The sequence below is a fragment of the Anomaloglossus baeobatrachus genome, chromosome 3 (genome assembly GCF_048569485.1).
Source record: "Anomaloglossus baeobatrachus isolate aAnoBae1 chromosome 3, aAnoBae1.hap1, whole genome shotgun sequence".
NCBI classification, from domain to species: domain Eukaryota; kingdom Metazoa; phylum Chordata; class Amphibia; order Anura; family Aromobatidae; genus Anomaloglossus; species Anomaloglossus baeobatrachus.
In genome coordinates, this window is record NC_134355.1 from 12916998 (window position 1) to 12935983 (window position 18986).

At 47.5% G+C, this 18986-nt stretch overlaps 1 protein-coding gene across 4 annotated transcripts in view; it reads left to right on the forward strand.

The window, feature by feature from the left end:
- Positions 1 to 18986, forward strand: part of DAAM2 (dishevelled associated activator of morphogenesis 2) — a 319005-nt gene that overhangs the window by 206562 nt on the left and 93457 nt on the right. For all 4 annotated transcript variants that reach the window (XM_075339000.1, XM_075338999.1, XM_075338998.1 and 1 more), the window contains exon 7: positions 13683 to 13793. In XM_075339000.1, coding sequence (XP_075195115.1) covers positions 13683 to 13793 — 111 coding nt within the window. The remainder of the gene's footprint in view (positions 1 to 13682; positions 13794 to 18986) is intronic.

Here is an 18986-nt window from a genome sequence, read left to right on the forward strand (position 1 = left end):
CAGCACGGTGCTGTATATGAGGAGCGCGGCACGCTGCTGTATATGGGGAGCACGGCACGCTGCTGTATATGGGGAGCGCAGCACGCTGCTGTATATGAGCAGCGCAGCACGCTGCTGTATATGAGGAGCGCGGCACGCTGCTGTATATGAGGAGCGCGGCACGCTGCTGTATATGGGGAGCGCAGCACGCTGCTGTATATGAGGAGCGCGGCACGCTGCTGTATATGAGGAGCGCGGCACGCTGCTGTATATGAGGAGCGCGGCACGCTGCTGTATATGAGGAGCGCGGCACGCTGCTGTATATGAGGAGCGCAGCATGCTGCTGTATATGAGGAGCACTGCCAGGGGAATAATGGACGATTAGCAGAGAATATAGATTTCTAGGCATCCGTCACGTACGAGGTTTATCACACTGACCTGAACGCTGCTTTCTGGCTCGTGTCGGGTTCCACAGCTTTCCAGGAGGAACAGAACCAACTCATTAAGTTCATCCTCCGATAACAGGACACAGCCTCAGCCGGAGGCAACGGGAGCAGCAGCGAGGCCCAGAAATGGAGAAAGTATAATGGGATATTACAGCACAGGATGGAAAGTGAAGAGAGACATCTGGACTCCACTGAGGATGAACCTGCGGCCTCCTGGCCTTCGTCTTAAAGGGGTGTGCTCGTCTTCTATCTTCAGGAGCGCACGGCTCTTGTGGCTTCTGGCTTACAGTTTGGACCTGGTGCACAGCGGCATCACTGATCTGAACTGTGGACATTATACAGCAGCAGCATGGAGGACATTATACAGCAGCATGGAGGACATTATACAGCAGCATGGAGGACATTATACAGCAGCATGGAGGACATTATACAGCAGCAGCATGGAGGACATTATACAGCAGCAGCATGGAGGGCATTATACAGCAGCATGGAGGACATTATACAGCAGCATGGAGGACATTATACAGCAGCAGCATGGAGGACATTATACAGCAGCAGCATGGAGGACATTATACAGCAGCATGGAGGGCATTATACAGCAGCATGGAGGGCATTATACAGCAGCATGGAGGACATTATACAGCATGGAGGGCATTGCACAGCAGCATGGAGGACATTATACAGCAGCAGCATGGAGGACATTATACAGCCGCAGCATGGAGGACATTATACAGCAGCAGCACGGAGGACATTATACAGCAGCAGCACGGAGGACATTATACAGCAGCAGCACGGAGGACATTATACAGCAGCAGCACGGAGGACATTATACAGCAGCATGGAGGACATTATACAGCAGCAGTGGCAACCAGAGAATAATTTATTGGCCTTCCACAGTGACATTTTTCTGCCATTGACAGAAGCTGCTTTGCAGGTGGATGTGGCCCCCTGACCTCTCGGGCCCCTGCCGCACAGGTTCCACTAGTGATACATTTGCCCCTTTGTGTCTCTGCCTCTCGCAGTTCCCTCTCCATAGACCTCAGTAGACGGCTGTAATCTGAGCCCTCAGTGAATTGGCACTTGCGTTTATTAGGCAGTGAGAGAAGTGGCTCATAAGTGAAGAAAGCAGCAGACTTCTCTGATAATAGATTACAAAGTTTCTTATATTTGTATTGTTGATGTTTGTAAAGTTTCTGGAATCTGAAGGGACTTCTAAGCAAAGTGCGGCAGCCATGAGTCCCGTAAGGACCCCCTCCTATGATGTCCATACGCCCGGTGGTCACCACTTTAGCACCTCCAAACCTTAAATGTAAGGTGTGTTCTGTCACTTCTCCGGGGCCTGGATGGGGATCAGGATTATTTCTAGAAGGTTCTCAGGGCTGTTGATCCAGATTCTTCACATTCTGAATGACACGAGCCGGAGATGTCATATGATCGGTGTTTACTGTGAAGTTTATAGACGTGTAAGGGACGTCACATTAGGGGGGCTCTCGATGCACGGACCCCCGGGAGGAGGACAGACTGACACATTGTATCTGTGAGTGCAGGGACGTCACGTGTGGGGCCTGCATTTATGCCTTGTGTCAGACAGCGGGCGAGCCCATCAATTAATGCATACGGATCATTCTAGAAAGCGAATAGACCGAGGCATGGGACCTTGTACTACCTGGAAATCCAGGGCGCTGTGTAAAGGGGTCCTAATAATCTTTATTTCTATAGCGCCAACATATTCCGCAGCGCTTTACAATTCAGGAGGCTCATATACAAGCAAGTAACAGTTATAGAAGATACAATATTTAAAGGGAAAAAACACAACCCTGCTGGTGAGAGCTTACAATCTACAATGAGATGGGGGGACAAGGTACAAGTGCTTATTTACAATAGCAATCCAGCCATCTCATGGGGGATAGATAATGGCTTCCTGGACCAGTTGGCCAGAGCCTTGAGATGCATTTGGGTGCCATGGAGTTTGACATGGGGCTATGTTCTGAGAAGTTGTGGAGGGATTAGGTGTAATTAGTTTGGCTAGGGAGTGTGATAGGCCGCCCTAAAAAGATGCATCTTTAGGGTGCGTCTGAAGCTGAGTAAGTTGTGATTCGTCCTAACTTCTTGGGGTAGAGCAATCCAGAGGGTTGGTGCAGCTCGGGAGAAGTCTTGGATTCTGGAGTGGGAGGTTCGAATTAGTGTGGATATCTGACAGCTATTTCTACTATCCCCAAACAAATGTACACTCAGTTTGACTGAGTGTGCATGTATTATTAATAGTGACAGGAGAGAAAGCCACTGCCTGACTCTGTCCCCTCCACCTCCTCTGTGCCCTCCTCCAGAATCCTCTGTACTCCTCCAGACTCTTTGTGCCCTCCTTCACACTCCTCTGCCCTCCTCCTCCAGACTCTTCTGCCCTCTTCCAGACTCCTCTGCTGTCCTCCAGACTCCTCTGCCCTCCTCCAGACTCCTCTGCCGTCCTCCAGACTCCTCTGCTGTCCTCCAGACTCCTCTGCTGTCCTCCAGACTCGTCTGCTGTCCTCCAGACTCTTCTGCCCTCCTCCAGACTCCTCTGCCGTCCTCCAGACTCCTCTGCTGTCCTCCAGACTCTTCTGCCCTCCTCCAGACACGTCGGCCCTCCTGTAGAATCCTCTGTACTCCTCCAAACTCTTGTGCCCTCCTTCACACTCCTCCAGACTCCTCTGCTGTCCTCCGGACTCCTCTGCCCTCCTCCGGACTCCTCTGTGCCCTCCTCCGGACTCCTCTGTGCCCTCCTCTGGACTCCTCTGTGCCCTCCTCTGGACTCCTCTGTGCCCTCCTCCGGACCTCTCTGTGCCCTCCTCCGGACTCCTCTGTGCCCTCCTCCGGACTCCTCTGTGCCCTCCTCCGGACTCCTCTGTGCCCTCCTCCGGACTCCTCTGTGCCCTCCTCCGGACTCCTCTGCTGTCCTCCGGACTTCTCTGTGCCCTCCTCCGGACTCCTCTGTGCCCTCCTCCGGACTCCTCTGTGCCCTCCTCCGGACTCCTCTGTGCCCTCCTCCGGACTCCTCTGTGCCCTCCTCCGGACTCCTCTGTGCCCTCCTCCGGACTCCTCTGTGCCCTCCTCCAGACACGTTGGCCCTCCTCCAGACTCTTCTGCTTTCCCTCAGACTCCTCTGCTGTCCTCCGGACGTCTCTGTGCCCTCCTCCGGACGTCTCTGTGCCCTCCTCCGGACGTCTCTGTGCCCTCCTCCGGACGTCTCTGTGCCCTCCTCCGGACGTCTCTGTGCCCTCCTCCGGACGTCTCTGTGCCCTCCTCCGGACGTCTCTGTGCCCTCCTCCGGACGTCTCTGTGCCCTCCTCCGGACGTCTCTGTGCCCTCCTCCGGACTTCGCTGTGACCTCCTTTGGACGTCTCTGTGCCCTCCTCCGGACGTCTCTGTGCCCTGCTCCGGATGTCTCTGTGCCCTCCTCCAGACTTCGCTGTGACCTCCTTTGGACGTCTCTGTGCCCTCCTCCAGACACTTCTACTGGAACAAAAGGATCAGGCATATCGATTGAACATGCCCCACCATCTCTCAGTTCTATTATAACCCTCCTATCTGCTTTTCCGCTGTGTTGCATTGTGGGAGTTGTAGTTCTGCGGCCCGGCAATCTGCCATATCCTGATGCAGGGCATTACAGGCGCTGGATCGGAGCTTTCTGGCCGGACATTTCTGTACTTGGTGACGTCACATTGGACAGTGATTGACACTGAACATTTCTATAGGTTGTGTGACGTATGTCCTCAGTACCGGCCCCTGGAATCTGCATGACGCTCACATGCCGCCCTTTCCCATGGTGTCCAGTTACATTCTGACAGATCTATTGGCTTCTGGTCCCTAATCCCTGAGATATGGTGACACCAGATAATGAGCCCCTGATGATTGATGGCAGCGCTGGTACATTGCTGAGGTGTATGTCAGCGCCACATAAATAACGGATCATAAATCTCCTGAATCCAGAAAGTCACCAGATCCACGGCTCCAGCTGTGATCTATGTAACATGTCGGAGGAGTGATCTGTGCTACACAACATTCCGGAGCCCGTGGGTCACGACGAGGAATGTATACAATGTGTATATACAGTGTGTGTCCTCGGACACTGGGAAGGGGGGGAGCGGTGCAGAGACACCAGTACACCGTGTGCAGAATTATTAGGCAGATGAGTATATTGATCACACGATACTTTTTATACATGTCGTCCTACTCCGCGCTGTATAGGCTGACAGCCAACTACCAATGCAGTAACTCCGGTGATGTGCCTCTCTGTAATGAGGAGGGTGCGGTGTAATGACACAACACCCTATATAAGGGGTGCGCAATTATTAGGCAACTTCCTTTCCTTTGGCAAAATGGGTCAGAAGAGAGCTTTGACGGGCTCTGAAAAGTCCATATTGTGCGATGTCTTGCAGAGGGACGCAGCAGACTTGAAATTGCCAAAATTTTGAAGCGTGATCACCGAACAATCGCGCGTTTCATGGCAAATAGCCAACAGGGTCGCAAGAAGCGTCTTGGGCAAAAACGGCGCAAAATAACTGCCCATGAATTGAGGAAAATCAAGCGTGAAGCTGCCAAGATGCCATTTGCCACCAGTTTGTCCATATTTCAGAGCTGCAACGTTACTGGAGTATCATAAAGCACAAGGTGTGCCATACTCAGGGACAGGCCAAGGTAAGGAAGGCCGAAAACCACCACCTCTGACCAAGAAACAAGATAAAACCTCAAGACTGGGCCAAGAAATATCTGAAGACTGATTCTTCACAGGTTTTATGGACTGATGAAATGAGAGTGACTCTTGATGGGCAGATGGATGTGCCAGAGGCTGGATCAGTAAAGGGCAGAGAGCTCCACTCCGACTCAGACGCCAGCAAGGTGGAGGTGGGCACTGGTATGGGCTGGGATCAGCAAAGATCAACTTGTGGGACCTTTTCGGGTTGAGGATGGAGTGAAGCTCAACTCCCAGACCTACTGCCGGTTTCTGGAAGACAACTTCTTCAAGCAGTGGTACAGGAAGAAGTCGCTATCGTTCAAGAAAAACATGATTTTCATGCAGGACAATGCTCCACCACATGCATCCAACTACTCCACAGCGTGGCTGGCCAGTAAAGGGCTAAAAGATGAAAAAATAATGGCATGGCCCCCTTGTCACCTGATCTGAACCCCATAGAGAACCTGTGGTCCCTCATAAAATGTGAGATCTACAGGGAGGGAGAACAGTGCACCTCTGGGAGCAGTGTCTGGAGGCTGTGGTGTCTGGAGGCTGTGGTGTCTGGAGGCTGTGGTGTCTGGAGGCTGTGGTGGCTGGAGGCTGCGGTGGCTGGAGGCTGCGGTGGCTGGAGGCTGCGGTGGCTGGAGGCTGTGGTGTCTGGAGGCTGTGGTGGCTGGAGGCTGTGGTGTCTGGAGGCTGTGGTGGCTGGAGGCTGTGGTGTCTGGAGGCTGTGGTGGCTGCTGCACGCAATATTGAGCGTAAACAGATCAAGCAATGACAGAATCTATGGATGGTCGGCTGCTGAGCGTCATCAGAAAGAAAGGGGGCGATATTGGGCACTCATTTTTTTGGGTTTTGTTTTTGCATGTCAGAAATGTTTATTTCTAAATTTTGTGCAGTTATATTGGTTTCCTGGTGACAATAAACAAGTGAGATGGGAATAGATTTGGATTTTATTAAGTTGCCTAATAATTCTGCACAGTAATAGTTACCTGCACAAGCAGATCCTCCTAAGAAGCCAAATCTAAAAAAAACCTTCCAACTTCCAAAAATATTAAGCTCTGATATTTATGAGTCTTTTGGGCTGATTGAGAACATAGCTGTTCATCAATAATAAAAAAAAATCCTCTAAAATACAACTTGCCTAATAATTCTGCACACGGTGTACGCTATGCGTGCAGTCTCACTGTCTGTGAAGGCCACCAGCCGGCCTCAGTCATGAGAATGATCATTATCCAGATTCCCCTCTGGGAGCCACACAGATCCGTTATCACAAGTGAAGCAGTCACATGAAACCACGATATCCACAAAATCTGTATCACCGAAAACGCCAAAACATTCATCATTTAAGAATGCCCCTATAGTTCCAGAACCCGCATAATTCCATGGACTCATTAATTATAGAATCTGATAGATCCAAACCCCCATAATTCAAAAGACTCAATAGTTCTAGAACCTGATACTTCCAGGAGTCCAGGACACCCATAATTCCAGAACCCCATTTACTTCTAGAACCACAATCATTTCAGATTTAGAATGATTCCAGAACCCCATATACTTTTAGAACCCCCATAATTCCTGATACCGGAGGATTCCAGAACCCCCATAATTTCTGATCCTGGAGGATTCGAGAACCGCATATACTTCCAGAACCCCCCATAATCCCAGGCCCCGGAGGATTTCAAAACCCTATATACTTTCAGAACCCCCCATAATTCCAGACCTCAGAGGATTCCAGAACCCCCATAATTCCGTATCCTGGAGGATTCCCGAAGCCCATATACTTCCAGAACCCCCCATAATCCCAGGCCTTGGATGTTAAAAAAAAAACATATTTGCAGAACCCCATAACTCCAGACCCCTCGGAGGATTCCAGTACACCCATATACGTCCAGAACACACATAAATCCATATCCATGAGAGCTTCAGAATCCCATAAACTTCCAGAACCCCCATAATTCCAGATCCTCAGAGGAATCCAGAATCCCATATACTTTCAGAACCTCCATAATTTCAGCCCCCCCCAGAGGATTCCAGAACCCCATATACTTCTAGAACTCGATAGTTCCAGATCCCGGATGATTCTAGAACCCCCATAATTCCAGATCCGGGAGAATTCGAGAACCACATATACTTCCAGAACCCCCATAATTGAAGATCCCAGAGGATTCCAGAACCCCATACACTTCTAGACCTGACATTCTATGGGTCCCCAGGACTGGTGTGTGCTTATCCTCTTTATACAGCACCGTCCCTGTTCCAGATAGATGAGTTGCTATGTTTTCCATCAATCGTTAATTAAGAAAACTGTATACAGTGACACTAAGGAGTCGGATCTGTTCCTTGATACCTTGCAGAGGGCAGGTCCGGAGATCTGTGCTCGATACTCCAGAGGCCATCACGGCCCCGCAGATTCTGGAATCTTCTTTGTTCAGTGTTTCATTGTTTACCGTTCCTTCAATCTGTTTTTGGTAAAGCTGGGTGACTCTCTATTTCAGTCTCTCCCAGTTCTATGCGCAGCTGGGTGATAATTCCTATGGGATCTCTGCCGTATTTATGGTCACCCAGCTTTCCTAGCTCCAGATATACTGTAAGTATTTTAACAATGTGACAACCTCATGTCTCATATTTACCAGACCTCATTATAACAGCCGGAATTTGGATCCTACAATTGAGTCCATATGTTTATGTCTCCGCACATATCACACAGATGATGGATGAGAATTCCTGCAATATTCTCCAGAAAGTCAGCGGCGGTTACAGTGGGGGCATCGGGGGGCCGAGGGGTAACATGATTAAACAGCAATGGGTGTAAAGCTGAGATAAGCCCAAATAGGGATAAATCATATAATACTGACATATCGTACCCATGGGCCTATATAGTGACAGAGACAGGGGCCGATGCCAGCTCCACGGACAAACCCAACAAAGAGCAGGGACAGATGACCGAGCGTAAGATCCGAGCGTAAGATCCGAGCGTAAGATCCGAGCGTAAGATCCGAGCACAAGATCCGAGCACAAGATCCGAGCGTAAGATCCGAGCACAAGATCCGAGCACAAGATCCGAGCACAAGATCCGAGCGTAAGATCCGAGCACAAGTGTAGCAGAGCTGAAAGCGTCAGCACAAGATACAAGTAACAATCCGCTACCGACCGTATATTCCCCATATGATGCAAATATAGAATTATCAGGTCTGAGGTCTCTATACTCTTTAATGTATGGGACAGTATTATAGCAGTTATATTAATGTACATAGGGGCAGTATTTTAGTAGTTATATTCTTGTACATAGGGGCAGTAGTATAGCAGTTATATTAATGTACATAGGGGCAGTATTTTAGTAGTTATATTCTTGTACATAGGGCCAGTATTATAGTAGTTATATTCTTGTACATAGGGGCAGTATCATAGTAGTTATGTTCTTGTACATAGGGGCAGTATTATAGTAGTTATATTCTTGTACATAGGGGCAGTATTATAGTAGTTATATTCTTGTACATAGGAGCAGTATTATAGTAGTTATATTCTTGTACATAGGGGGTGGTATTATAGTAGTTATATTCTTGTATATAGGGGGTAGTATCATAGTAGTTATATTCTTGTACATAGGGGCAGTATTATAGTAGTTATATTCTTGTACATAGGAGCAGTATTATAGCAGTTATATTCTTGTACATAGGGGCAGTATTATAGTAGTTATATTCTTGTACGTAGGAGCAGTATTATAGTAGTTATGTTCTTGTACATAGGGGGCAGTATTATAGTAGTTATACTCTTGTACATAGGGGCAGTATTATAGTAGTTATATTCTTGTACATAGGGGCAGTATTATAGTAGTTATGTTCTTGTACATAGGGGCAGTATTATAGTAGTTATATTCTTGTACATAGGGGCAGTATTATAGTAGTTATATTCTTGTACATAGAGGGAAGTATTATAGTAATGTTCTTGTACATAGGGGGCAGTATTGTAGTAGTTATATTCTTGTACATAGGGGCAGTATTATAGTAGTTATATTCTTGTACATAGGGGCAGTATTATAGTAGTTATGTTCTTGTACATAGGGGCAGTATTATAGTAGTTATATTCTTGTACATAGGGGCAGTATTATAGTAGTTATATTCTTGTACATAGGAGCAGTATTATAGTAGTTATATTCTTGTACAGGAGGGTAGTATTATAGCAGTTATATTCTTGTACATAGGGGCAGTATTATAGTAGTTATATTCTTGTACATAGGGGCAGTATTATAGTAGTTATGTTCTTGTACATAGGGGCAGTATTATAGTAGTTATATTCTTGTACATAGGGGCAGTATTATAGTAGTTATATTCTTGTACATAGGAGCAGTATTATAGTAGTTATATTCTTGTACAGGAGGGCAGTATTATAGTAGTTATATTCTTGTACATAGGGGCAGTATTATAGTAGTTATATTCTTGTACGTAGGAGCAGTATTATAGTAATTATGTTCTTGTACATAGGGGGCAGTATTACAGTAGTTATATTCTTGTACATAGGGGCAGTATTATAGTAGTTATATTCTTGTACATAGGAGCAGTATTATAGCAGTTATATTAATGTACATAGGAGCAGTATTATAGTAGTGATATTCTTGTACATAGTGGGCAGTATTATAGTGGTTATATTCTTGTACATAGGAGCAGTATTATAGTGGCTATATTCTTGTACATGGGGCAGTATTATAGTAGTTATATTCTTGTACATGGGGCAGTATTATAGTAGTTATATTCTTGTACATAGGGGCAGTATTATAGTAGTTATATTCTTGTACATAGTAGGCAGTATTATAGCAGTTATATTCCTGCACATAGTGGGCAGTATTATAGTAGTTATATTCTTGTACATAGTAGGCAGTATTATAGCAGTTATATTCCTGTACATAGTGGGCAGTATATACTAGTTATATTCCTGTACATAGTGGGCAGTATTATACTAGTTATATTCCTGTACATAGTGGGCAGTATTATACTAGTTATATTCCTGTATATAGTGGGCAGTATTATAGTGGTTATATTCCTGTAATTATTGGGCAGTATTATAGTGGTTACCTCAGTCATGTCAGATGCTAAATTTACTAGGTGCATTATGTTACTCTCAGATGCTTCTACGTTTCTTTGCTGACTGTACACATTTATTTTCCATATGGATTGCAGTTATTTTTTGTGAAGTATAATGGCGGTAATAAACCTTGCTGATGACTGTACTCCTTATGTGTAGTCTGCATTATTCAGACACTGCGCCCCCCTCATCTGCGGCTGTGAACATCCTGTGGCTCGTTCCTTACTATACATAGCTCGCATGGTTCATTTTCTGGGAATCTTCTCGGCTGTATACCTCCTGCGCTGACCTCACACAGCGGATGATGTATACGCCGCTGTCTCTACTGTGATGGTTCCGGCGCATTTTATCTTTACTGACAATTATCCCTTTAAGTGGCCACAGTTCCTGCCGGTGACGTGATCTACGCTGCGCACATGGCCGCGCTGTGCATCTGCCCTCTATCAGACCCTGGAACCGAATTAATGGAACGGCTGAAAATATTTATCAAAGGTTTTACATTTAGAAGTAATTTGTATCTTTTTTTAAATCAGTTTTTAATATAATTATTACACGGACTGATGAAAGCTACACACATATATTTATATCCTGACACCACCATATCCAGCATATATATAACTGATACAATCACTACATATAGAATTATATACAGGAGATACCCGGGTTATACCGGCTGTACATATATAACTATATACAGGAGATGTCCAGGTTATACCAGCTGTACATATATAATTATATACAGGAGAGGCCCAGGTTATACCGGCTGTACATATATAATTATATACAGGAGATGTCCAGGTTATACCAACTGTACATATATAATTATATACAGGAGATGCCCAGGTTATACCGGCTGTACATATATAATTATATACAGGAGATGCCCGGGTTATACCAGCTGTACATATATAATTATATACAGGAGATGTCCAGGTTATACCAACTGTACATATATAATTATATACAGGAGATGCCCAGGTTATACCGGCTGTACATATATAATTATATACAGGAGATGCCCAGGTTATACCAGCTGTACATATATAATTATATACAGGAGATGCCCGGGTTATACCAACTGTACATATATAATTATATACAGGAGATGCCCAGGTTATACCGGCTGTACATATATAATTATATACAGGAGATGCCCGGGTTATACCAGCTGTACATATATAATTATATACAGGAGATGCCCAGGTTATACCAGCTGTACATATATAATTATATACAGGAGATGCCCAGGTTATACCAGCTGTACATATAGAATTATATACAGGAGATGCCCGGGTTATACCGGCTGTACATATATAATTATATACAGGAGATGCCCGGGTTATACCAGCTGTACATATAGAATTATATACAGGAGATGCCCAGGTTATACCAGCTGTACATATATAATTATATACAGGAGATGCCCAGGTTATACCAGCTGTACATATAGAATTATATACAGGAGATGCCCGGGTTATACCAGCTGTACATATATAATTATATACAGGAGATGCCCAGGTTATACCAGCTGTACATATAGAATTATATACAGGAGATGCCCAGGTTATACCAGCTGTACATATATAATTATATACAGGAGATGCCCAGGTTATACCAGCTGTACATATATAATTATATACAGGAGATGCCCGGGTTATACCAGCTGTACATATATAATTATATACAGGAGATGCCCAGGTTATACCAGCTGTACATATATAATTATATACAGGAGATGCCCAGGTTATACCGGCTGTACATATATAATTATATACAGGAGATGCCCAGGTTATACCGGCTGTACATATATAATTATATACAGGAGATGCCCAGGTTATACCAGCTGTACATATATAATTATATACAGGGGATGCCCAGGTTATACCAGCTGTACATATATAATTATATACAGGAGATGCCCAGGTTATACCGGCTGTACATATATAATTATATACAGGAGATGCCCGGGTTATACCGGCTGTACATATATAATTATATACAGGAGATGCCCGGGTTATACCGGCTGTACATATATAATTATATACAGGAGATGCCTGGGTTATACCGGCTGTACATATATAATTATATACAGGAGATGCCCGGGTTATACCGGCTGTACATATATAATTATATACAGGAGATGCCCGGGTTATACCGGCTGTACATATATAATTATATACAGGAGATGCCTGGGTTATACCGGCTGTACATATATAATTATATACAGGAGATGCCCAGGTTATAGCAGCTGTACATATATAATTATATACAGGAGATGCCCAGGTTATACCGGCTGTACATATATAATTATATACAGGAGATGCCCAGGTTATACTAGCTGTACATATATAATTATATACAGGAGATGCCCGGGTTATACCAGCTGTTCATATATAATTATATACAGGAGATGCCCAGGTTATACCAGCTGTACATATATAATTATATACAGGAGATGCCCAGGTTATAACAGCTGTACATATATAATTATATACAGGAGATGCCCGGGTTATACCAGCTGTACATATATAATTATATACAGGAGATGTCCAGGTTATACCGGCTGTACATATATAATTATATACAGGAGATGTCCAGGTTATACCAGCTGTACATATATAATTATATACAGGAGATGCCCGGGTTATACCAGCTGTACATATATAATTATATACAGGAGATGCCCAGGTTATACCGGCTGTACATATATAATTATATACAGGAGATGGCCGGGTTATACCGGCTGTACATATATAATTATATACAGGAGATGCCCAGGTTATACCAGCTGTACATATATAATTATATACAGGAGATGCCCAGGTTATACCAGCTGTACATATATAATTATATACAGGAGATGTCCAGGTTATACCGGCTGTACATATATAATTATATACAGGAGATGCCCAGGTTATACCAGCTGTACATATATAATTATATACAGGGGATGCCCAGGTTATACCAGCTGTACATATATAATTATATACAGGAGATGTCCAGGTTATACCAGCTGTACATATATAATTATATACAGGAGATGCCCAGGTTATACCAGCTGTACATATATAATTATATACAGGAGATGCCCAGGTTATACCAGCTGTACATATATAATTATATACAGGGGATGCCCAGGTTATACCGGCTGTACATATATAATTATATACAGGAGATGTCCAGGTTATACCAGCTGTACTTATATAATTATATACAGGAGATGCCCGGGTTATACCAGCTGTACATATATAATTATATACAGGGGATGCCCAGGTTATACCAGCTGTACATATATAATTATATACAGGAGATGCCCGGGTTATACCAGCTGTAGATATATAATTATATACAGGAGATGTCCAGGTTATACCAGCTGTACATATATAATTATATACAGGAGATGCCCAGGTTATAGCGGCTGTACATATATATGATCTATGATTTCTTCTTTTCCTTTTCTGCAGACGCTGCTGAATGAATTAGATAGGAGTATGGGAAGATATCGGGATGAAGTGAATCTGAAAACCGCCATAATGTCCTTTATCAATGCGGTCCTGAACGCCGGTGCGGGAGAGGTGAGTGTGCACGTGTTATCCGGAGGGAGGGGCTGGGGAGGTGAGCGTGCGCGTGTTATCCGGAGGGAGGGGTTGGGGAGGTGAGCGTGCGCGTGTTATCCGGAGGGAGGGGCTGGGGAGGTGAGCGTGCGCGTGTTATCCGGAGGGAAGGGCTGGGGAGGTGAGCCTGCGCGTGTTATCCGGAGGGAGGGGTTGGGGAGGTGAGCGTTCGCGTGTTATCCGGAGGGAGGGGCTGGGGAGGTGAGCGTGCACGTGTTATCCAGAGGGAGGGGTTGGGGAGGTGAGCGTGCGCGTGTTGTCTGGAGGGAGAGGCAGGGGAGGTAAGCGTGCGCGTGTTATCTGGAGGGAGGGGCTGGGGAGGTGAGCGCGCGGGTGTTGTCCGGAGGGAGGGGCTGGGGAGGTGAGCGTGCGTGTGTTATCTGGAGGGAGGGGCTGGGGAGCGTGCACGTGTTGTCTGGAGGGAGAGGCTGGGGAGGTGAGGCGTGCGCGTGTTATCTGGAGGGAGGGGCTGGGGAGGTGAGCGTGCGCGTGTTGTCCGGAGGGAGGGGCTGGGGAGGTGAGCGTGCACGTGTTATCCGGAGGGAGGGACTGGGGAGGTGAGCGTGCGCGTGTTGTCCGGAGGGAGGGGCTGGGGAGGTGAGCGTGCGCGGGTTATCCGGAGGGAGGGGCTGGGGAGCTTAGCGTGCGCGTGTTATCCGGAGGGAGGGGCTGGGGAGGTGAGCGTGCGCGGGTTATCTGGAGGGAGGGGCTGGGGAGGTGAGCGTGCGCGTGTTTTCTGGAGGGAGGGGCTGGGGAGGTGAGCGTGCGCGTGTTATCCGAAGGGAGGGGCTGGGGAGGTGAGCGTGCGCGGGTTATCTGGAGGGAGGGGCTGGGGAGGTGAGCGTGCGCAGGTTATCCGGAGGGAGGGGCTGGGGAGGTGAGCGTGTGCGGGTTATCCGGAGGGAGGGGCTGGGGAGGTGAGCGTGCGCGGGTTATCCGGAGGGAGGGGCTGGGGAGGTGAGCGTGCGCGGGTTATCTGGAGGGAGGGGCTGGGGAGGTGAGCGTGCGCGGGTTATCCGGAGGGAGGGGCTGGGGAGGTGAGCGTGTGCGGGTTATCCGGAGGGAGGGGCTGGGGAGGTGAGCGTGCGCGGGTTATCCGGAGGGAGGGGCTGGGGAGGTGAGCGTGCGCGGGTTATCTGGAGGGAGGGGCTGGGGAGGTGAGCGTGCGCGGGTTTTCTGGAGGGAGGGGCTGGGGAGGTGAGCGTGCGCGGGTTATCTGGAGGGAGGGGCTGGGGAGGTGAGCGTGCGCGGGTTTTCTGGAGGGAGGGGCTGGGGAGGTGAGCGTGCGCGGGTTATCCGGAGGGAGGGGCTGGGGAGGTGAGTGTGCGCGTGTTTTCTGGAGGGAGGGGCTGGGGAGGTGAGCGTGCGCGGGTTATCTGGAGGGAGGGGCTGGGGAGGTGAGTGTGCGCGGGTTTTATGGAGGGAGGGGCTGGGGAGGTGAACGTGCGCGGGTTATCCGGAGGGAGGGGCTGGGGAGGTGAGCGTGCGCGTGTTATCCGGAGGGAGGGACTGGGGAGGTGAGCGTGCGCGGGTTATCCGGAGGGAGGGGCTGGGGAGGTGAGCGTGCGTGGGTTATCTGGAGGGAGGGGCTGGGGAGGTGAGCGTGCGCGGGTTATCCGGAGGGAGGGGCTGGGGAGCTTAGCGTGTGCGTGTTATCCGGAGGGAGGGGCTGGGGAGGTGAGCGTACGCGGGTTATCCGGAGGGAGGGGCTGGGGAGGTGAGCGTGCGCGTGTTTTCTGGAGGGAGGGGCTGGGGAGGTGAGCGTGCGCGTGTTATCCGGAGGGAGGGGCTGGGGAGGTGAGCGTGCGCGGGTTATCTGGAGGGAGGGGCTGGGGAGGTGAGCGTGCGCGGGATATCCGGAGGGAGGGGCTGGGGAGGTGAGCGTGCGCGTGTTATCCGGAGGGAGGGGCTGGGGAGGTGAGCGTGCGCGGGTTATCTGGAGGGAGGGGCTGGGGAGGTGAGCGTGCGCGGGTTATCCGGAGGGAGTGGCTGGGGAGGTGAGCGTGCGCGGGTTATCCGGAGGGAGGGGCTGGGGAGGTGAGCGTGCGCGGGTTTTCTGGAGGGAGGGGCTGGGGAGGTGAGCGTGCGTGTGTTTTCTGGAGGGAGGGGCTGGGGAGGTGAGCGTGCGCGGGTTTTCTGGAGGGAGGGGCTGGGGAGGTGAGCGTGCGCGGGTTTTCTGGAGGGAGGGTTTGCAGAGCTGAGCACCGTCTTCCCAGATTCACACTCGAGATCTCAGGAAATAGAGAATGGATTTGGACAGAAGTTGATGGAGATTTTCCACCGTAGAAACTGCTGAGAGATTCTGGATGTTCTCATGCGGGAAAGCGATGAACCCGGAAATCCTGGGATCACGCTCTGCAGGAGAGGGAACATATGGGGCGAGTTGTCCACGTAGCGCGGGGCCGTGGCTCCAGGGACGTGGCCTGGTCAGTGTCACAGCAGAGGCGTCAGCACAGTGTATCCTCTCTCTGTGACTCACATGTTCTAGAGGAGTTCACTCCATTCCTGAGCGGAGATCTCTGGATACATTGCTCAGAGGAGACTCCGATCCCGCAATGTCCGGACCCCAGAAGCTCAGACACGGGGGGATGTCTGCTGCGTTTTATTTCCTTCCTTCATCGAATAAAAATAAATGAAAAACATAGAAGAAAAAGTGAAATGAGGAGTGTACCCCAACTGCCGGGGCCAGAAAGTGGAGTTACATCTCCTGTAGTCTTATGTAGTTAGTAACTCCACCAGCAGAATAGTGAGTGCAGCTCTGGAGAATAATACAGGAGGTAACTCAGGATCAGTAATGTAATGTATGTACACAGTGACTGCACCAGCAGAATAGTGAGTGCAGCTCTGGAGTATAATACAGGAGGTAATGCAGGATCAGTAATGTATGTACACAGTGACTTCACCAGCAGATTAGTGAGTGCAGCTCTGGAGAATAATACAGGAGGTAACTCAGGATCAGTAATGTAATGTATGTACACAGTGACTGCACCAGCAGAATAGTGAGTGCAGCTCTGGAGTATAATACAGGATGGTAACTCAGGATCAGTCATGTAATGTATGTACACAGTGACTGAACCAGCAGAATAGTGAGTGCAGCTCTGGAGTATAATACAGGAGGTAACTCAGGATCAGTAATGTAATGTATGTACACAGTGACTGCACCAGCAGAATAGTGAGTGCAGCTCTGGAGTATAATACAGGAGGTAACTCAGGATCAGTAATGTAATGTATGTACACAGTGACTGCACCAGCAGAATAGTGAGTGCAGCTCTGGAGTATAATACAGGAGGTAACTCAGGATCCGTAATAATAATGTAAATAATATTGTTGTTAATCTTGAGCATATTCTATAATTCATATTAATGTTATATATAAAGGTGCAGTCACCGTTTTAATGTAATCATTGAGACTCTTATTTATGACAGTGTTATGATTCCTGCTCCGTTGTGATTACAGCTGTAGATTAGATGTCGTCTTATGTAGAGAGTTATTACATTTCGTGTCCTGGAATTATCCATCTCACGTTATGTACAGTTGTGTATGGCAGCAGAATAGTGAGTGCTGCTCTGGATGCATGCAGAGTAATACTTGTTTCTGAGCATCTTCTGCGGTCTGTGGAGCATGAATCTGGAGGAGGTTGGAGTGTGAAGTTGTAGTTGCAGCTCTGGATGTGCCTGGAGCAGGAGACGCGGCTGCACATATTGGGGTCCGGGGGGCCTGGGCTCTGCATTGTGTGATAGGAATTCTCTGCTCTCAGATGAAGGATTTCTAGCGCAGGTGGTGCACGCGTTACACGGCTGACATGTGATGTGGAGGCAGCGGGAATAGTGGACGGTGACATCACACTGATGGATTCGCGTCACCTGCGCTGTCAGTGGAGCGGACGACTCCTGCCAGGAGGATTTATAGAGGGAATGAGACTTCCATGTGTTTAATCCCTGGAGCAGCAGCAGCAGGAACTGCTTCTTCATAGGACCAAAAGCAACATTTGGGGCCCCTTGGTGCAATTGCATATCCTGTGCCTAGTATAGTTACTCCCATTATAATTACTCCCAGTATAGCTACTCCCAGTATAATTACTCCCATTATAATTACTCCCAGTATAGTTACTCCCAGTATAGCTACTCCCAGTATAGCTACTCCCAGTATAGCTACTCCCAGTATAATTACTCCCAGTATAGTTACTCCCAGTATAGCTACTCCCAGTATAGTTACTCCCAGTATAATTACTCCCATTATAATTACTCCCAGTATAGTTACTCCCAGTATAGTTACTCCCAGTATAATTACTCCCAGTATAGCTACTCCCAGTATAGTTACTCCCAGTATAGCTACTCCCAGTATAGTTACTCCCAGTATAGTTACTCCCAGTATAGTTACGCCCATTATAATTACTCCCAGTTTAATTACTCCCAGTATAGTTACTCCCAGTATAGCTACTCCCAGTATAATTACTCCCATTATAATTACTCCCAGTATAATTACTCCCAGTATAGCTACTCCCAGTATAATTACTCCCAGTATAGCTACTCCCAGTATAGTTACTCCCAGTATAGCTACTCCCAGTATAGTTACTCCCAGTATAATTACTCCCAGTATAGCTACTCCCAGTATAGTTAATCCCAGTATAATTACTCCCAGTATAGCTACTCCCAGTATAGCTACTCCCAGTATAATTACTCCCAGTATAGCTACTCCCAGTATAGTTACTCCCAGTATAGCTACTCCCAGTATAGCTACTCCCAGTATAGTTACTCCCAGTATAGCTACTCCCAGTATAGGTACTCCCAGTATAGTTACTCCCAGTATAGGTACTCCCAGTATAGCTACTCCCAGTATAGCTACTCCCAGTATAATTACTCCCAGTATAGCTACTCCCAGTATAGTTACTCCCAGTATAATTACTCCCAGTATAGCTACTCCCAGTATAGCTACTCCCAGTATAGCTACTCCCAGTATAGTTAATCCCAGTATAATTACTCCCAGTATAGCTACTCCCAGTATAGCTACTCCCAGTATAATTACTCCCAGTATAGCTACTCCCAGTATAGTTACTCCCAGTATAGCTACTCCCAGTATAGCTACTCCCAGTATAGTTACTCCCAGTATAGCTACTCCCAGTATAGCTACTCCCAGTATAGTTACTCCCAGTAT